General features: G+C 37.2%; 1 protein-coding gene across 3 annotated transcripts in view; it reads left to right on the plus strand.

The window, feature by feature from the left end:
• LOC111393766 (AUGMIN subunit 3) overlaps positions 1-15,319 on the plus strand; it is a 27,386-nt gene extending 12,067 nt beyond the window's left edge. For all 3 annotated transcript variants that reach the window (XM_023019460.1, XM_023019461.1, XM_023019462.1), the window contains 11 exons: positions 5,398-5,452; positions 6,616-6,747; positions 8,614-8,683; positions 10,953-11,010; positions 11,149-11,204; positions 12,597-12,749; positions 13,071-13,182; positions 13,255-13,396; positions 13,619-13,694; positions 14,499-14,594; positions 14,923-15,319. In XM_023019460.1, coding sequence (XP_022875228.1) covers positions 5,398-5,452; positions 6,616-6,747; positions 8,614-8,683; positions 10,953-11,010; positions 11,149-11,204; positions 12,597-12,749; positions 13,071-13,182; positions 13,255-13,396; positions 13,619-13,694; positions 14,499-14,594; positions 14,923-15,054 — 1,082 coding nt within the window. In that variant the 3' untranslated portion in view covers positions 15,055-15,319. The remainder of the gene's footprint in view (positions 1-5,397; positions 5,453-6,615; positions 6,748-8,613; positions 8,684-10,952; positions 11,011-11,148; positions 11,205-12,596; positions 12,750-13,070; positions 13,183-13,254; positions 13,397-13,618; positions 13,695-14,498; positions 14,595-14,922) is intronic.
• The last annotated feature ends 674 nt before the right edge of the window (positions 15,320-15,993 follow it).

Below are 15,993 nucleotides of genomic sequence, written 5' to 3' on the forward strand. Positions count from 1 at the left end.
TTCCCCTCCCCCCCGCCCAATGCAGTCACCTTGTCCACAAGGTTCAAAGAATGAAACTATTGGTTGATTAATTCAAATGGTTCCCATGTTGCTTCCATAGGAGATAAACCTTTCCACTGAATCAAGACTTCCATTGCTTCTGTTGCACCTTGGTGTGGCTGTCTGAATCCGAGCACAATTTCTGGTTCCAAAGTAATTCCCAATCTTCACCAATTTGAGGGGGTAGGGAAGAAGTTACTGGAGCACCCCCGATCACCTTCCTTAATTGTGAAACATGGAAAACGGGATGGACACGGGCATCAGCTGGTAGTGCAAGCGATAAGCCATTTTTCCCACTCTTGCCAGTGTTTCAAACGGTCCATAGTACCTCGGAGCCAACTTCTCATTGTGGCGAACCACAAGTGACTTACGTCTATAGGGCCTCATTTTCACATAAACCCAATCACCAACCATATACTCCACATTCCTCCTATGTTTGTCGGCTGCTGTCTTCATTTGTTGCTGAGCTAGATGCAATTTCAACTCATCCAAAACCTTATCTCTTTCCAACATTTGTTGCTTCAAAGATGATATGGCTGTGGTACCCCTTTTGAAGCGAATTAGTGGAGGCGGATCGCGTCCATATAGAATGTAAAAAGGGGTGAGTTGAGTTGATACGTGAAAAGAGGTGTTATAAGAATAATCCGCCCAATGAAGAAATTGATACCGCCTTTTTGGTTTCACTGATGTAAAACATTGCTGATATGTCTCAACACCTCTATTTACCACCTCTGTCTGGCCGTCGGTTTGTGGATGGTACGCAGAACTGTGTTTTAATGATGTCCCTTGTAACCTAAACATTTCATTCTAGAACTGGCTCATGAACACTTTGTCTCGATCCGAAACTATAGAACGAGGCACTCCATGAAGCTTAACCACTTCTTTAGCAAAAATTGCAGCAATTGTTGGGGCTGAAAAAGGATGTTTCAAGCCAATAAAATGTGCATATTTGCTTAAATGGTCTACTATGACCAAGATCGAGTCGAACCCCTTCGACTTTGGTAGCCCCTCTATAAAATCCATCGAGATCTCCCCAAACTTTATCAGGAATGGGCAGTGGCTGGAGCAGTCCTGTTGGTGCTAAGGTAGAATATTTATGCTGCTGACAAATTTCACATGCAGCAACATAGGTCCAGACGTCCCGTCTCATCCCCTTCCAAAAGAAATTTTCTGCCACTCTCCTGTAAGTCTTCAGAAATCCCCTGTGCCCTCCAACCTTACTGTCATGCCCCTCCTGTAAACTTAGGGCCAAGAGCATCTTCTTCTACTGCCCAGGTCAGCATCTTCTACTGCCTAGTCTCAGGGAACTTTTCATGCGGCCCAGGTCAGCATCTTCTTCTATTGCCTTCCTGATTTCGGTTACTTCTAAAGAATGGGGCAAGCTTAGGGCCAAGAGCATTGCCGTTGTATCCACCCTTGAAAGTGCATCCGTCGCTTTATTTTCCATACTAGCCTAATATTCGACATCGAAGTCAAATCCCAGAAGTTTGGTCAGCCACTTTTGTTATTCTTAGTTCACCTCCCTTTGCTCCAATAGGAATTTGAGGCTACGCTGATCAGTTCGCACCACAAATCTACGGCCCATCAAATAATGTTTCCATTTTTGTACTGCTAATACAATGGCAATAAGTTCCCTTTCGTATATTGACTTACATTGAGCCCTTGGAGGAAGAGTTTGACTAAAGAATGCAATGGGTCTCTTGTTTTGCATAAGGACGGCTCCTATTCCATACTCGGATGCATCAGTTTCCACCTCAAAGGGTTGACTGAAGTTGGGTAACCCCAAAACTGGTGTCATCATGGCATTTTTCAATCTAATATATGCCGTCTCAGCCTCATCCAACCGCCCAAAACTGTCATCCTTTAACAGTTGTGTCAAGGGCCAAGCTATGCACCCATAGGACTTTTCAAACTGACGGTAGTACCCTGTGAGACCTAAAAATCCTCTTAGCTCCCTAATTGTCGTTGGTTAGGGCCAGTTCCTCATAGCTGCTACCTTGGACTCATTCGCTGCCACCCCGGATACTGAAATAACATGCCCCAAATACTCAAGCTCGTGCTGGTCGAACTGACTTTTTTTGCATTGGCATAGAGCTAGTTATCTGATAGCACTTGCAACACCATTCTCAAATGACTTCTATGCTCTTCGGTTGTGCGGCTGTAAACAAGGATGTCATCAAAGAACACCAACACAAACTTTCGCAGGTAACTTCTAAAAATCTCATTCACGAGTGATTGGAAAGTGGTCGGTGTATTAGTCAGCCCAAATGGCATGATGAGGAATTCATAATGGCCTTCATGGGTTCTAAAAGCTGTCTTTGGTACATCCTCTGGCCTCACCCTGATTTGGTGGTATCCTGATTTCAAGTCTATTTTGGAAAATATGGTGGCACCTCCTAGTTCGTCCAGCAACTCATCAATAACTGGAATTGGAAATTTATCAGGAACGGTCACTTTATTCAAAGCCCGATAGTCCACACAGCATTTTTCTAGAAATGAGGATATTGATAAGGTCGCACACTTACTAGAGTTGCTTCGAGTTGTAAATGAATAGCATGATCATGCTTCCTTGAGGAAGGGATGCAATTTAGCATTTCGAAAACATGTTGGAATTCTTTTAGTACCTCCTTAACTTGTGCTGGAGGATCTGCGTTATCAGAATTATTCTGTACCATAATGCTCCCCAACTCGAGTAACACACCTTCCCCTTGGGCCTTAAGCACTTTTATCATTGACTTCATCGACACCGAGGCTCTGCTCAAACTGGGATCACCCTGTAGTGCCACTGTAACACCTATCACTTTACTTGCATTTCGCCCAACTTTCGCAGCCATTGCATCCCCAAGATGATATCTAAAATGCCCAACTCTAATGGCTGAAAGTCGTCTATCACCGTTACATTCTGAAGTTGCAGTTTTATTCCCTTACAGATTCCTTGCCCTTTTACTGTTAGCCCCGTACCCATGATAACGCCATATCCGGTGGTGCTGGAAAGAGGTAGTCCCAGCTGCCGAACAACTTCTTTAGAGATGAAGTTATGTGAGGCTTCACAATCGACCAAGACCACCACACTTTTGTTCCCCAAACTGCCTCTGGTTTTCATGGTTTCCAGGGTGGTAAGTCCTACTACCGAATTGATGGAGAGTTCTGCCGGCGCCCCCCACTCCTTCCTTGTCTTCTCCTTGGTGTTTGTCAGAGCAATCGGTGCCATCTTCATCCTCGTCGACTCTTAAATCTAGTTCTCCTCCATCCCCTGGGTCTTTTTTATTTTCTCTTATCATCATTACCTGCAGTTCTTTATTTTTGCACCGATGCCCGATAGTGAACCTCTCATCACACTGGTAACATAATCCTTTCTCCTCATTCGCCTGAAGTTCAACATCCGTTAATCACTTGAATGGAGAGGTTGGTTTAGGCGAGTAACTGAGTCGATTTGGGATGAGATTGAGAGGCACGGTGGTCTTCTGGAAGTTGGGAGAGGGACGAGATTGAGAGGCACGGTGGTCTTCTGGAAGTTTGGAGAGGCTTGATGGTTTTGTGGGCTATTATTTATCTTGGGCTTACTTGGGTTAAAGAGGATTAAAGCATCCCTTTCCTCTACTCTTTGGGCCAGATCCATTATTTGCTCCAAGCCCACTGGGTTTAGCAATTGGACCTCAGCTTTTATACGTGGGTTAAGCCCATTAATAAAATTGCACTCCATTACCTCTTCTGAGATATTCTGCAGAGGTGATGTCTGCTTCTCAAACTGTCGGCGATATTCTTTAACCGTGGAGGTCTGCCTGAGTGCCAAAAATTGGGCGCACACTGAACCCACCTGTGACTACCGGAACCGGCGTAGCAGCTTGACCTTCAATTCCTCCCAATTTCCCATGGGTCGTCGGCGCTCCTCCCATTGGAACCAAACCAAGGCATCTCCATCCAAGCATGCAGCTGCTGCATCCCATTTTTCTTCTTCAGTCATCTTATTCACTATGAAATAGCGCTCAACCCAGAAGACCCAGCCATCTGGTCGAACCCATCAAACACCGGCATGTCCAACCGCCGGATCCTGGACTCGGATTTCCAGCTACTGTCTAATCCGCTTCCCAAACTTTGAGTCTCCTTCACACTGACTTGCCCGATGAATTAGCAATGGCCAGTCCTCTCTTTCCGGTCTCGCTCTTGGGTCTCCCATGATCTCATCAGTAATTCAAAATTTTCCTTCAAATCATTCTGCAATTGCTGAAACTCCTGTCTCATAGCATCCATGCCTGTTTGAATTGTTGCCTGGTTCGTTGCTACCTGTTGCTCCAATGAAACAACACGATCTGTGAGAGTCATGGCTGTTGGATCTGTTGCTCTAATACCACTTTGGTAGAATGCAATTCCAGAATTAATTCAAACTCACTGTAACCAAAAGGGGACGGCTGAAAATTAGCTTTTCTTATAACTGAATTGACGAAGAACGATGCTAATAATGAAAGAAAACTTAAGGAAAAATACAAGTAAACCTCTCTCTTCTTTCTCACTGGATTTCTGCTTACCCTTCTTCCCCCCTTACATGTTTATTTATACCCTTTTCTCAACAAACTTACTAACAGATTTACTGACTCAGCCTTCTTCTAGATATTTCCATCGAATCTTGCTCTCACGTGCTGGACTTCCCACCTTGTGCCTTACGCCTTGTATAAGTAAATTTAATTGGGGGCTTATCAGCTACCTCAGAGATTTTGTTCCCACTGACTTCGAATAAAGTTCTATCAGCAGTCTTACTGAAAAGAAATTGTGTTCTTTTGACGAAGTAATAACTGCCATGCACTTTTAATTTCACAGATTCCATTAGAATCCATGCTATGTCGACACTCTACACTTCACTGGTGTTTCTTCTCTTGAGCACCATAGGAAGTGAATCAATCTGTTTTATTTTTTTTACCCTCCATGGTCAGTTAGTGGCTTGCTCCTCTTTTCATCAACAAATCTTTGTCTAATTTATAATATAGGTGATTTCTTTTACATAATCTTGTATTGGTGAATGAGATTTTAGACCTGCTAAAAATTTCATTGGTTAAGAACTGGATCTCCCGCTGGAGAAAAATGATGGTTTGATGCTAAGGATTGTGTGATTGTTTATTGCATTCTTTGGTTGGAATTGTGGTCGAAAGAACAAATCTTAGTATTTCAAGTTCCACTGGTACAATTCTTTTCAATATGTTTAACTTATAATCATCATTTGACTTGTTAACACATACTCACGAGAGATATAAAAAGGTACTAAAAAAGTTTCTTACACATTGGCTCGGTATTTTGAGAAGCTTATTGATGCTAATTCTAGTGTGCAACAACCTCCCGAATTTTTCTTGTTCCATTGTGTGGCAGATTCAGAGAACTCGCATCATCAACGCCTTTCTGAATTGCAGCGGCTTCGTTCCATGTATGTGCTTTGTTTCCTTAGAACTGTATAAGTTTCCATTTTTCACCTTAAATGTTTAGTACATCAGTTGACTGGTGAATATCCTTTGACAAAGTGATCATTGAGTGGGTAAAGTTTATAGTAGAGAGCTCTGTAAACCTTCTAATGTATTATTTGCAATGATATTTAATTATACTCTTGACAACAGACTCCTAACAAGAACTATATTTGTAGGAGAAGGGGAAGAAGAGAGAGGGGAGAAGAAAGGGAAGAAATGAAGTAGGGGGAGAGGAAAAAGAGAAATATATAGAGGGAGAGAGAAAAACTGAGAGGGGGAGACAGAGAAATGTCTTTATTCAATAGTCTGTCTTACAATGAAAACCCTCTCGCTATTTATAGCTGACATTGCCTATAAACAAGGAAATAAAATAAAAAAGCTAGAAATTCTTTAAGAATAAACTCTAATTGCTTTTTGTAAAGTAAGTGTCCAAAGTTGGCAGCTATTCAAAAAAACATCTTTATTGATCTCTATCAACACTCCAATCTAATACTTATATCCAAAATGTTAGTAATCTCTAATGGCTAGTTAAGGAACTAACTTAGTTCCACATTCCACAAGTACTATGTCCAATAATGTTTAACAACGAAAATTTCGTTGCACAATATGGAAAATCTGATATAAATGCTTGTAAATAAAAAATGATTCAAGTTACTGTGTGAAAATAGAAGCTATGCCATCTTTGCCTGCTAGCATAATAATCATTAGTCTAGAAGGATGTTTAGACCTTTCGGATGACTTCAGTTAAAATTGACTCGTGTCTTTTGTATCATCAATCAAAGGATGATACATAGTTTTGAAGTTGTGCCTTTTTTCTGAATTTTTCAGTATCAGCTTCTTGTATATGTTTAGTGTTGTATTTTTTTTATGCACTTAATTTCTTTTACCTTTCTAAGGTGATGCTGATGTAGGACAATCCTATCCACACCAGATGCACTCAGTTTTGTGCCAATACTTGTTGTACGCATGAAAATCATGTTCTTTGCATGAATTTGAATGAGGTCCCATGTACTGTGTCAAGTGTAGAGACTATGTTTCATTACAGCATCATGTGCCCTTTGATTAAAACATCATTACTTTTTGTTAAAACGTCACTTGCTTTGTGGTCTGAAACAATTGTGGACAGATTTGGAACTAGTGAAAGGCAGTGGGTGGAAGCTCAAGTTGAAAATGCTAAGCAGCAAGCTATTCTTATGACATTTAAAGCTCAAGTGACTTCAGATGAAGCTCACATTCATCTTGATCTTCATTCTCTTAGGTAGTGCTCTACCTTCATCTGATTTTAGAAATTTTTTTGTTGTATCATTGTTGATCATCACTTTCCTATGAACGAGATGCTCACTGTTCTCTAATTTCTTTCCATAAGAAAATGTTATGCTGTGTCTTATGTTATTTGCAGATTTCCTGCTTTATATTTGCAAGTTATGTTAGTTTTACGTATCCTTAATTATTGCTCTTTGAAATTGACGTAAGCTCTTCAATAGGTATTAAAAATGGTAATCCCAACCTCCATTCTAGACATTCAAACTTTACTTGGCTATGGGTACTAGTGTGAGGATTTAAGGTTGGTAAGGATTGGGAGAGTGGAAGGGACCCACATTTCTTGATTTCTTGGAAGAACAGGGGGAAGGGAACAGAAGGTGGAAGGGTGAGCTGATCCGTTGTAAACAATATCTCTACTTCAATAAATATTGGAGAAGCTTGAGGATTGAAAAGCCTAAATGACGCTGACATATTAACAAAAACATGATGCCACCGTACTGTACTCTACTAAGCAACTGAAAGGAAGTAATATATCCATTACAGAGATGACTGCATTGAATCTTTCCCATTTTCCCTCATCATAATGAATTTAGTTGTAATGACTGCAACATAAATAAATCAAAGGGGAAAGAGAAAACGAGTGAAGAAAGTGTTTGGTGAGCTTAAAATTGAGAATATTATCATTTTTATCAAGTACAGGATCTTTATTCTTATTTCTGCTTCCTGGAAGAATTTCTATGACGGCTGGACATTCGTCAGATATAAGGAATCTGTTTACTTTTATATGCTATCATGTTTGATTTTTCTATTTAATTATCAAGATAGAATGAAGAAGCTTGGCCTCTATTTTTTTTAATTTTTTTTGGACATTCTGTTCATCCTTTGTTCACAATTCAAGTTTAAATCTTATAAATTCTAATTGAACTGCTGCTGCTTGTTCCATTTAGGCAATCAATACCCTTTCAACTCAGATACTTTATTTTAAAACTCTACCCATCTATTTTATAGATGGGGTATGTCTGGCTAAGGTGTGATGATTTTTGAACTTTCCATATATAGAAAAGAAATAGAAAGAGAGATACTAGAACGGCTACAATAACCGTTAAACTGTTTTTCTCATTTATCCCTTATCTGCTGCAGCATCACTTGTACACGTGCTTGGATGTATTTTAGTTCATTCAGAGTATGAAATCACTTGTATGCAGTATCACTTGATACAGCATGCTTTTGGTGCTTTTACTAATTTGGATATAGCATGACCTGGTTGGTGCAATTACTTATGCTGGGTGCATATATATATAGCTGATGTTATTTTCATTTTTGTTGCTTTGTTCTCGAGAATATATTTTTTAGATGTGATATATCTGGTAATTACCCGAGACTGTTGCTGTTAGTATTCTTATAATTGTGTGATAGAACAATAAACTAGTCTTAAGTGTTTTTCTTTATTTTTGTTGAGCATGTTGCCATTTGTACTTCATGATATTTTTCTTTATTTTTGTTGAGCATGTTGCCATTTGTACTTCATGATATTTGCCCGTTTAAAATGAGAATTAATATCATGTTGACGAGGTCCTAGAAATATAACTTGACATGTTAGAACAGATCACAATAGAAGAAACATTAGCCTGAGGAAGAAAGCTCACTTTTGCATTCGATGCTCAAAATTTGACCATGTTATCTGGTAAATTTTGTCTTGTGTGGAGGATTTTTGGTATGCACAGTATCCCGACTAAATACGTGTTGCTAACTGCAAATAATAAATAATCACTGCAAGTTTGTGCAATTAAATTATTTATGACTTCACTAAGTGTAGCGAATTTTATGATGTTTGTCATCATACTTCTTATCCTTTGAGCAGGAGAAAACATGCTGAATTTGCTGGAGAACTTTCTTCTTTATATCGCAAAGAAGAGAAGTTATTATCTGAGGTTTGTATCTGCTGATAACCTGCTGAATTGGTCCTTGCTACATCTAAATTTATTGTTTATGTATGTACTTTGTCCTTTGTAACCCTTGGGAATCTGATATTTACTTCATGATTTATAAAGCCAATGGTTGGTATGTTTATAGTTTCTCTGTGAAACCGTGATGAGAAATTATACGCCTTTCTCCTCCCATATCAGTGAGCAAGCCACATTTATGTTGGTACCAGGAAATGGATGGAATATGTTCCGTGCAAAGTGCAGCTTCAGATTTAGCTAAATTAACCCCCTATAGGATCACCCTTTCCCTGAACCTGCCAACAACAGAAACAACAAACTAAGCCTTATTTCTAATAAATTTAGGTTGGTTACATGAATACTTCATTGCCATTCAGCCCCCATCATTGCTAATTCTGCTGGGTGATCTTAAGCAACTACAAAAGTCCATGATAATTCTGGTCTACCTCACCATTTTGCTCTACCGAATGGCATCACTCTTAAGAATGGGTTAGGTTGACACAAAACATGCCCCAATCACCTAAGTTATCTTTTTCCTCAATTTATTTTCAATCGTCAACACCTTCACTTGCTGACATATATTCTAATTTCTTATCTTGTCGGTTTTAGTATGACTAAGTCCATCTTAGCATCCCCTCACTGCCATAAAGCAAAACAGGTCCAGTTATTGTTCTGCAGAACTCGCATTTTAACCTTAAACGAATCTTCATATCACATAGATTTCTCGTACCACTTCTCCTTTTCATTCAATCCACTCTAGTCCTATGCAGTACAACCTCTTTAATTCCTTACTCGTTAATAATTGAACCTGTATTCTAGAAACAATCACCTTTTGGAATATCACGGTCCTACGTAATACTCCATTATTATCTTATTCCTATTAATACTGAATGTGCATTGCATGTATGTATTGTGTCTTGTTTTTACTTAAACTAAAACATTAAGATTCAAAGTACCCTTCCAAAGTTCTAAATTTTGATTTAGCCCCCTTTCGTGTCTCATCAACTAAAACTATGTTATCAGCAAATAATATACATCAATGGTCTCATTTTGAATATGTTCTATAAGCTCGTCCATTACTAATGTTAATGTAAAAGGTAAGTGGTTCAGGTAGAAGAAGTATGAACACTCGTTTTCAACTGATTCAAAAGATTTTACTGCTTTCATTTGTTCTTTTTCCTTCACTGGATAAGTAGTACCTTGCATATAGGGGTGCACTCTTCTAACCAATCTGGATACCCTAACTCACCATCTGATTTCTGAGAATGTTAACAATTATTTTATCATGCTGTGGCCTCATCATAAATATAGAACTGATGACTTGGGGCATAATGATCATGTGAGAGAACTAGAAGAAAATGAAAATTCAGATACAAAGATATCAATACGGTTAATGTAACATTTTTGGAGTTCCAATTAGTATTATATTGATTAATCGCATCAGATTTTGCAAATCATAGTAATAATTTTTTGATAGTGAGGTTAATGGAACATCATTGGCATTCATATAAGAATTATGATTAATAATCATCTGAGTATTGCAAATCATAGTAAGAATTGTTTGATCGCGAAATACAACATATACAAAGCATGAATGACTTGGGGATTTTATTTCAATACCAGTGGGAATCAAGCTTGCATGACTGGATATGATTCATGATCTTTCTTGACTGTTGTGATATTTCATCCTAGAATATTAATATGCAATTCTCTCTATTGGAAAATATAGATTAAAAAATAAATTTCTGTCTTCTTTAACATTTTAAACCTTTTTTGTTATCTGGTAATTTTAATATGACCTTAGATTACATAAAGGAGCTAGACTCAAGTCTCACAACTAGCCATTATGAAATTACACTCGCTAGCCTTTCAAGGAAATGATTACTATTAGCATACAAGGTGGTATGCCGAAAATATTAATAACTAAATTTCTCAGCTCTGATAGTCTTAAGTTTTTAGTTGTGGTGATAAATAGTTTCTTTAGAGTTTCAAAAAGCCTTGAAGACAACATGCAATTTGACATTTTACTCCCATAGACATTCCTCTTGAATTGCATTTAGCAATGAAAGCATGATTGAGTGCACAGCTGGAGTGGAATTTCATGCAACAACTAGGTCAAATGATTGCCCCAAAATGAACCTCATTTTTGGGTTTCATATAATTTGTTGATGTTTGACTGTATTCTTATCCTTAGTTATAGCTTTCTTTCTTCCCAAGTGTTACATTTGTGTAAATGCTCACTGCAAAATTTCTTCAGACCATTCCTGATCTCTGTTCGGAGCTGGCTCAGCTGCAAGACACATACATCTTGCAAGGTATAGATCGCTTACAATCATTTTTTGGTTGCAATCACGAATAAGCATCACATTCTACATCTGTATCTTTACCCTGTAGATGTGTTTGTTTGCAATTTATTCTTGTTGATAACATAAGTTTATGATTTGAATATATAGGGGACTATGATCTGAAAGTTATGCGCCAAGAACTCTATATTACTCGGCAAAAAGTGGTATGTTTAGCACATCGAATTTTTTTCATGTTGCACATTCAAAGATGTGAGTTGAGTTCATTCCATGACAATGGTTGCATTTAGCATATTTTGACATTTCTTCTTCTCAACCTGTTATCATTAGCATAAAGCAATCAACATGTCCAAATTCTAATTAATTAGTTTATTCAATTAAATTCAATTATCTGTTTAAATTAATTTCAAATCAAATTAAACGTAATCAAACTAAATCCAACTATGAAAATAGAAAGCAAAATTAAAATGAAACAATCTTATTAAGCACAACAGAAATAGAAATTGAAGTGATTGGTATAAAGATAAGGATAGAATTATAGAAATATAGTTTAGGTAGGATTTTAAAATAGAGCTCATTAGATTAATTTTAATATTTTGATAAGGTTTTAGTTCAGTGTAAGTTCTTTTGATTTTAGATTAGTTGAACCAGTTCGAATCCCTTCAGGACTACTGAGGTGAGTACTCTACTATAAACTTTAGGACTTCGTGGGATTAGTTGAAGTGCGTGTAAACTAGTTTGGACACCCACGGTCATTAAAAAAAAAAAAAAAAAGATAGAGGATTTAATCATTGTAATAGGTACCCTTGAATATATGAATAAATTTATTTCTTCTTTTTCCTAATATATTCTCTTCTTTGATCCCCTTTCTTATTGTTCTTTTCAATTGTCTATTATCAAATTGTTACATTCCTGTGCACGTCAATAAGAGCAATGCGCCTGGGAAGTGTGGTGGGGGATTTAGAGTTTGGAGTGGGAGGCAAGGGGTGAGGCTAGAATCTTTGCTGAAATTGTGTGCGCGAGTGTCAGACTCAGGTGGAGGGGGACGGAATTTTAAGATTTTGGGATAGTGGGGGTGGGTTTGCTACTGATTGAAGTCAGTGGGGTCCCAGTCTCTTGGTACTTGGGTTAGCTCTTTTCAAAGGCAGATAGCCTTGATTGGAAGACAATCACTGTATTAAAAAATAAATAAAATAAATACTATTTGAAAAGAAAAATGATCCCAGAATCCCCCACCCCTGCTCCGCCGGTGCGTTCACCCTACATAATTTAATACTGGTAGGAAAACTGAAAATGTACATTGATCATGATTTTTTTTGCAGTCAAGTTCATTGTTAATGATAGCAAATACCTAGACTAATAACATGGCTTGTTTAGGTTAATCTGCATACCATTGAAAACATAAAGGAAGATCTTGTTGGAAAAATATAAAACGTAGTATAAACATTTTTGTCATGGGATGGGGCGAGGAGGATCAAATGAAAAGAACACTATCTTTTGATGCATGTGAGCTCTTACTTACTTCTATTAGGACTTGCTTCTAAAATAGCTCTTTTTGTTTGCTGGATTTACTTAATTATCTTTTTTATTTTTTGTAGTTCATAAATCATTTAATCAATCAGCTGTCACGACATCAATTTTTGAAACTAGCATGTCAATTGGAAAAGAAGACCATGCATGGAGCCTACTCCTTGCTAAAAGTTATCGAGTTAGAGCTGCAAGGATACCTGTCAGCAACCAAAAGTAGAGTGGTATGTGTGCAGTTAATCAGTTATTAGCAATCTTCTCAATATTATGACCCGAAAAAAGAGGGGAGAAAAAAGGCAAATAAAAATTCCCAATTGTTTGATTGAGCTGGAAATCAATTCCAAAATTTTATATGTCGTAAAATTTTGTAGATTCCTGGACAGAAGTTTTCTTGGAAATCCATTATTCCTTTATCATTTTTCCTTGGCTTCATTTTCCATTCAGACAAGCATTGTCTTGCAGGAACCTATATGATACTCTAGAAAATTCATATTTGTTTTTAAAAAATGTGTTGCTGTTTGTAATTTGTGCATGCATTGTATTAGGGCCATTGTATTGCATTGGTTCAAGCTGCATCTGATGTACCTGAACAAGGAGCAGTGGATGATCGAGACACTTTTCTCCATGGTGTTAGAGATCTTTTGAGTATATACTCGAGTAAGTCTGCAGATCTTATAAAACGTAGTGCTGTTCTTTAAAGAAAATGAAGTCTCATTTGTCAATTCTCAGATGCGCAAGTTGGTTTATCAACGTATGTATCTGCACCGGGCATTGTTCAGCAATTATCTAACCTTCATTCCGACCTGATGGCTCTGCAATCTGACCTAGAACATACCCTTCCAGGCGACAGAAATAGATGTCTTAATGACCTGTAAGTTATTCTTCTTAATCATATTCTTGCTCTTTTAATGTCACTCTGAAGTGGTTTGAAATCAAATGTTTTGGTGTTTGTTTAAGATTTGAAACTCTTTGCTTACATCTGGATATATATGCATCCTTATTGTCTTCTGTGTTTCACAAATAGAAGTGATGCAGTTAGTGATGCTATGCACAAGCAGCATCTCACTGATATCTTTCTTTTGATGTATCTTAGGTGTACCCTTGTTCAAAATTTGCAGCAATTGTTATTTGCATCATCAACAACTGCACAACCAATACTGACACCATGGGTACAATTTTATTCTTATAATTATAACTTACAATTTTCTATTATATTCTTATAATTGTATCTTACTTGTCACATATTTAATATACTCTGAGTACCTTTTAGTTTTCTGTGAGATTACTTTAGAAGTGACTTGTTGTATTCTTTTATCTTACAATTAATATAAGCTGACTCCGTCATAACCTCTTACTTTTAAGATTTGAACATTTGCAATGCCATAAAATGCATTTCATTCCTTTTCTATGTCCACCCCTTTGGCCAAATTAAATTCTTAACATCCTCTACACACTTTTGCTGTTCATATCAGCTTAATGGAAAATTATGTGGGCTCTCATCGAGTATCTTTTATTTGATTTTTGTTCTAATTTATAGGTGTTATAATATTCGAAGAGACCAATTAGTTTCTTTGTAACCGCTGCAAACCACATTAATTTTGGTCTGCCTATATTGACACATCAATATTGTGAGCAACTGAGGATGAGCTTCTTTGAGTAGACATGTTTCAACCAATGAAGCTGTCCTCCATTAATTTCCTGGGCTGTTCTTGTCTTGTAAAATATTGATGGAAATTACTGGTGTCATTTCTAGGAAAATGGAGTTTTTCTGTATCTGTTTCTATCCCCACGTTCTTTTGAGTAGTAGTTGGGTTTGCTAATCGATTTTATTGGTTTAGCTTAATGTTCAGTGTGTAAATGAAAACTATGGTTTGAGAGCCTAACCTTTTGAGGATTCCTTTTGAAACTATTTGCTTAAATAAATTGACTTATGTTCACATCATTTTAATCTTCTCATCTCTCTCGATCTCTAGACATTGATGAAGGAGCTGGATGAAATGGAAAAGGTCAATGCAAAGCTCTCAACTGCAGTTGAGGACGTGACACTTGAGCATTGCAAGAAGAATGAGGTATATTCAATTTCATTCCTCCAGTTGCTGTGTTATAGCTTTCATTATTTCTTCAGACGAATCTTTAATTTCTTGCTAAACTAGAATTATACTTCTTCAGTCATTTACAACCATGCAGATTAAGAATAATAATTCTCGTTTTAGAAAATAAAAAAATTAAAAATTGTCAAGCTTCATTGACAGAATACAATTTGCTAAGTTAAAAATGTTGAGATATATTCTTGTGTTCATCTCTTATCTTCAAACGTGTTTCATTATCCTGAAACTTGTGCCTGTCCTATATCTCTTACACAATGCTTGCTCTCTTCCACATCCTTGCTAAATGCAGATTGTAAAACATCATTCACAAGAGATAACATTCCAAAGGCGGGTCTTTGTTGATTTTTTCTGCAATCCAGAACGTTTGAGGAACCAAGTCAAGGAACTGACTTCAAGAGTCACAGCTTTGCAGACATCATAACATGTACAGTTGTGTGTATGATATGTATTATATGTTAACTAATCAAATATGCTGTTTGTTAGTTCCCATGTTTGGTTGATTATGTTTTCCCTATAAATTGGAGGTTTTCTTCAGTGATCTGTTCGTGTGTATGGTTTGTCAATGACGATTTGCTTCATGAAAACCTCTTTACATTGGAGAAGTATGTTGGATTGGTTCTTAAAATATAAGAAACAATTGGGTTACTAATTTTAGAATCTTAGCTTGTATGGCTGGGTTCAATAAACTCATGATCACAATAACTTTATTTTATTTCGAGTTGGTTATTTATAACCCCGTTACAATTTGGATTCTGTAAGCAGAAATACTCCAAGTACAATCTGGGATCATTATATATCTGCTACTACGTTTACGATTGAATGTTATATTCTCTTGGAATCTCTTACTTGAAAAAGTTGGGATCTTGAATTTGTTGTAGTAGTTGGCTGAAGGGTAGATGTTGAGTATCCATCCGGTCTGTTGGTGTTTCATGGCTTAGTTTTCTGGTGTAGGTGACACTTGAATGATTTAGGATGTGTGGTTGGAGCACATATACAGAGTTTCTTTGTTTTATCAATTTGCTTGATGTCCTCTGCATTAACATCTTGGAGTTCCCTCTCCTTGTTTTCCTGTGAGTAAAATAAAACTGTGGTTAGTTTTGAATGGAACATGAAATTAATGTTAACTCGATCAGGGATGGGGCAACTTTATCGCATAAACATGGTCGTTCTTATTTATGTACGTACTCTTTTTCAGTATTATCATCCTTTTTTGTAACTTGGTGGGGTCATTCATTGAATCAAAAGCTGTAGAAAGGATTTTTTAGGAGAAAGAGAAATACACACAATGACGTGTATTTAGGATCTCTCTCTCTCTCTCTCTCTCTCTCTCTCTCTCTCTCTATATATATATATATATATA

Source organism: Olea europaea, chromosome 4, assembly GCF_002742605.1.
Source record: "Olea europaea var. sylvestris chromosome 4, O_europaea_v1, whole genome shotgun sequence".
NCBI classification, from domain to species: domain Eukaryota; kingdom Viridiplantae; phylum Streptophyta; class Magnoliopsida; order Lamiales; family Oleaceae; genus Olea; species Olea europaea.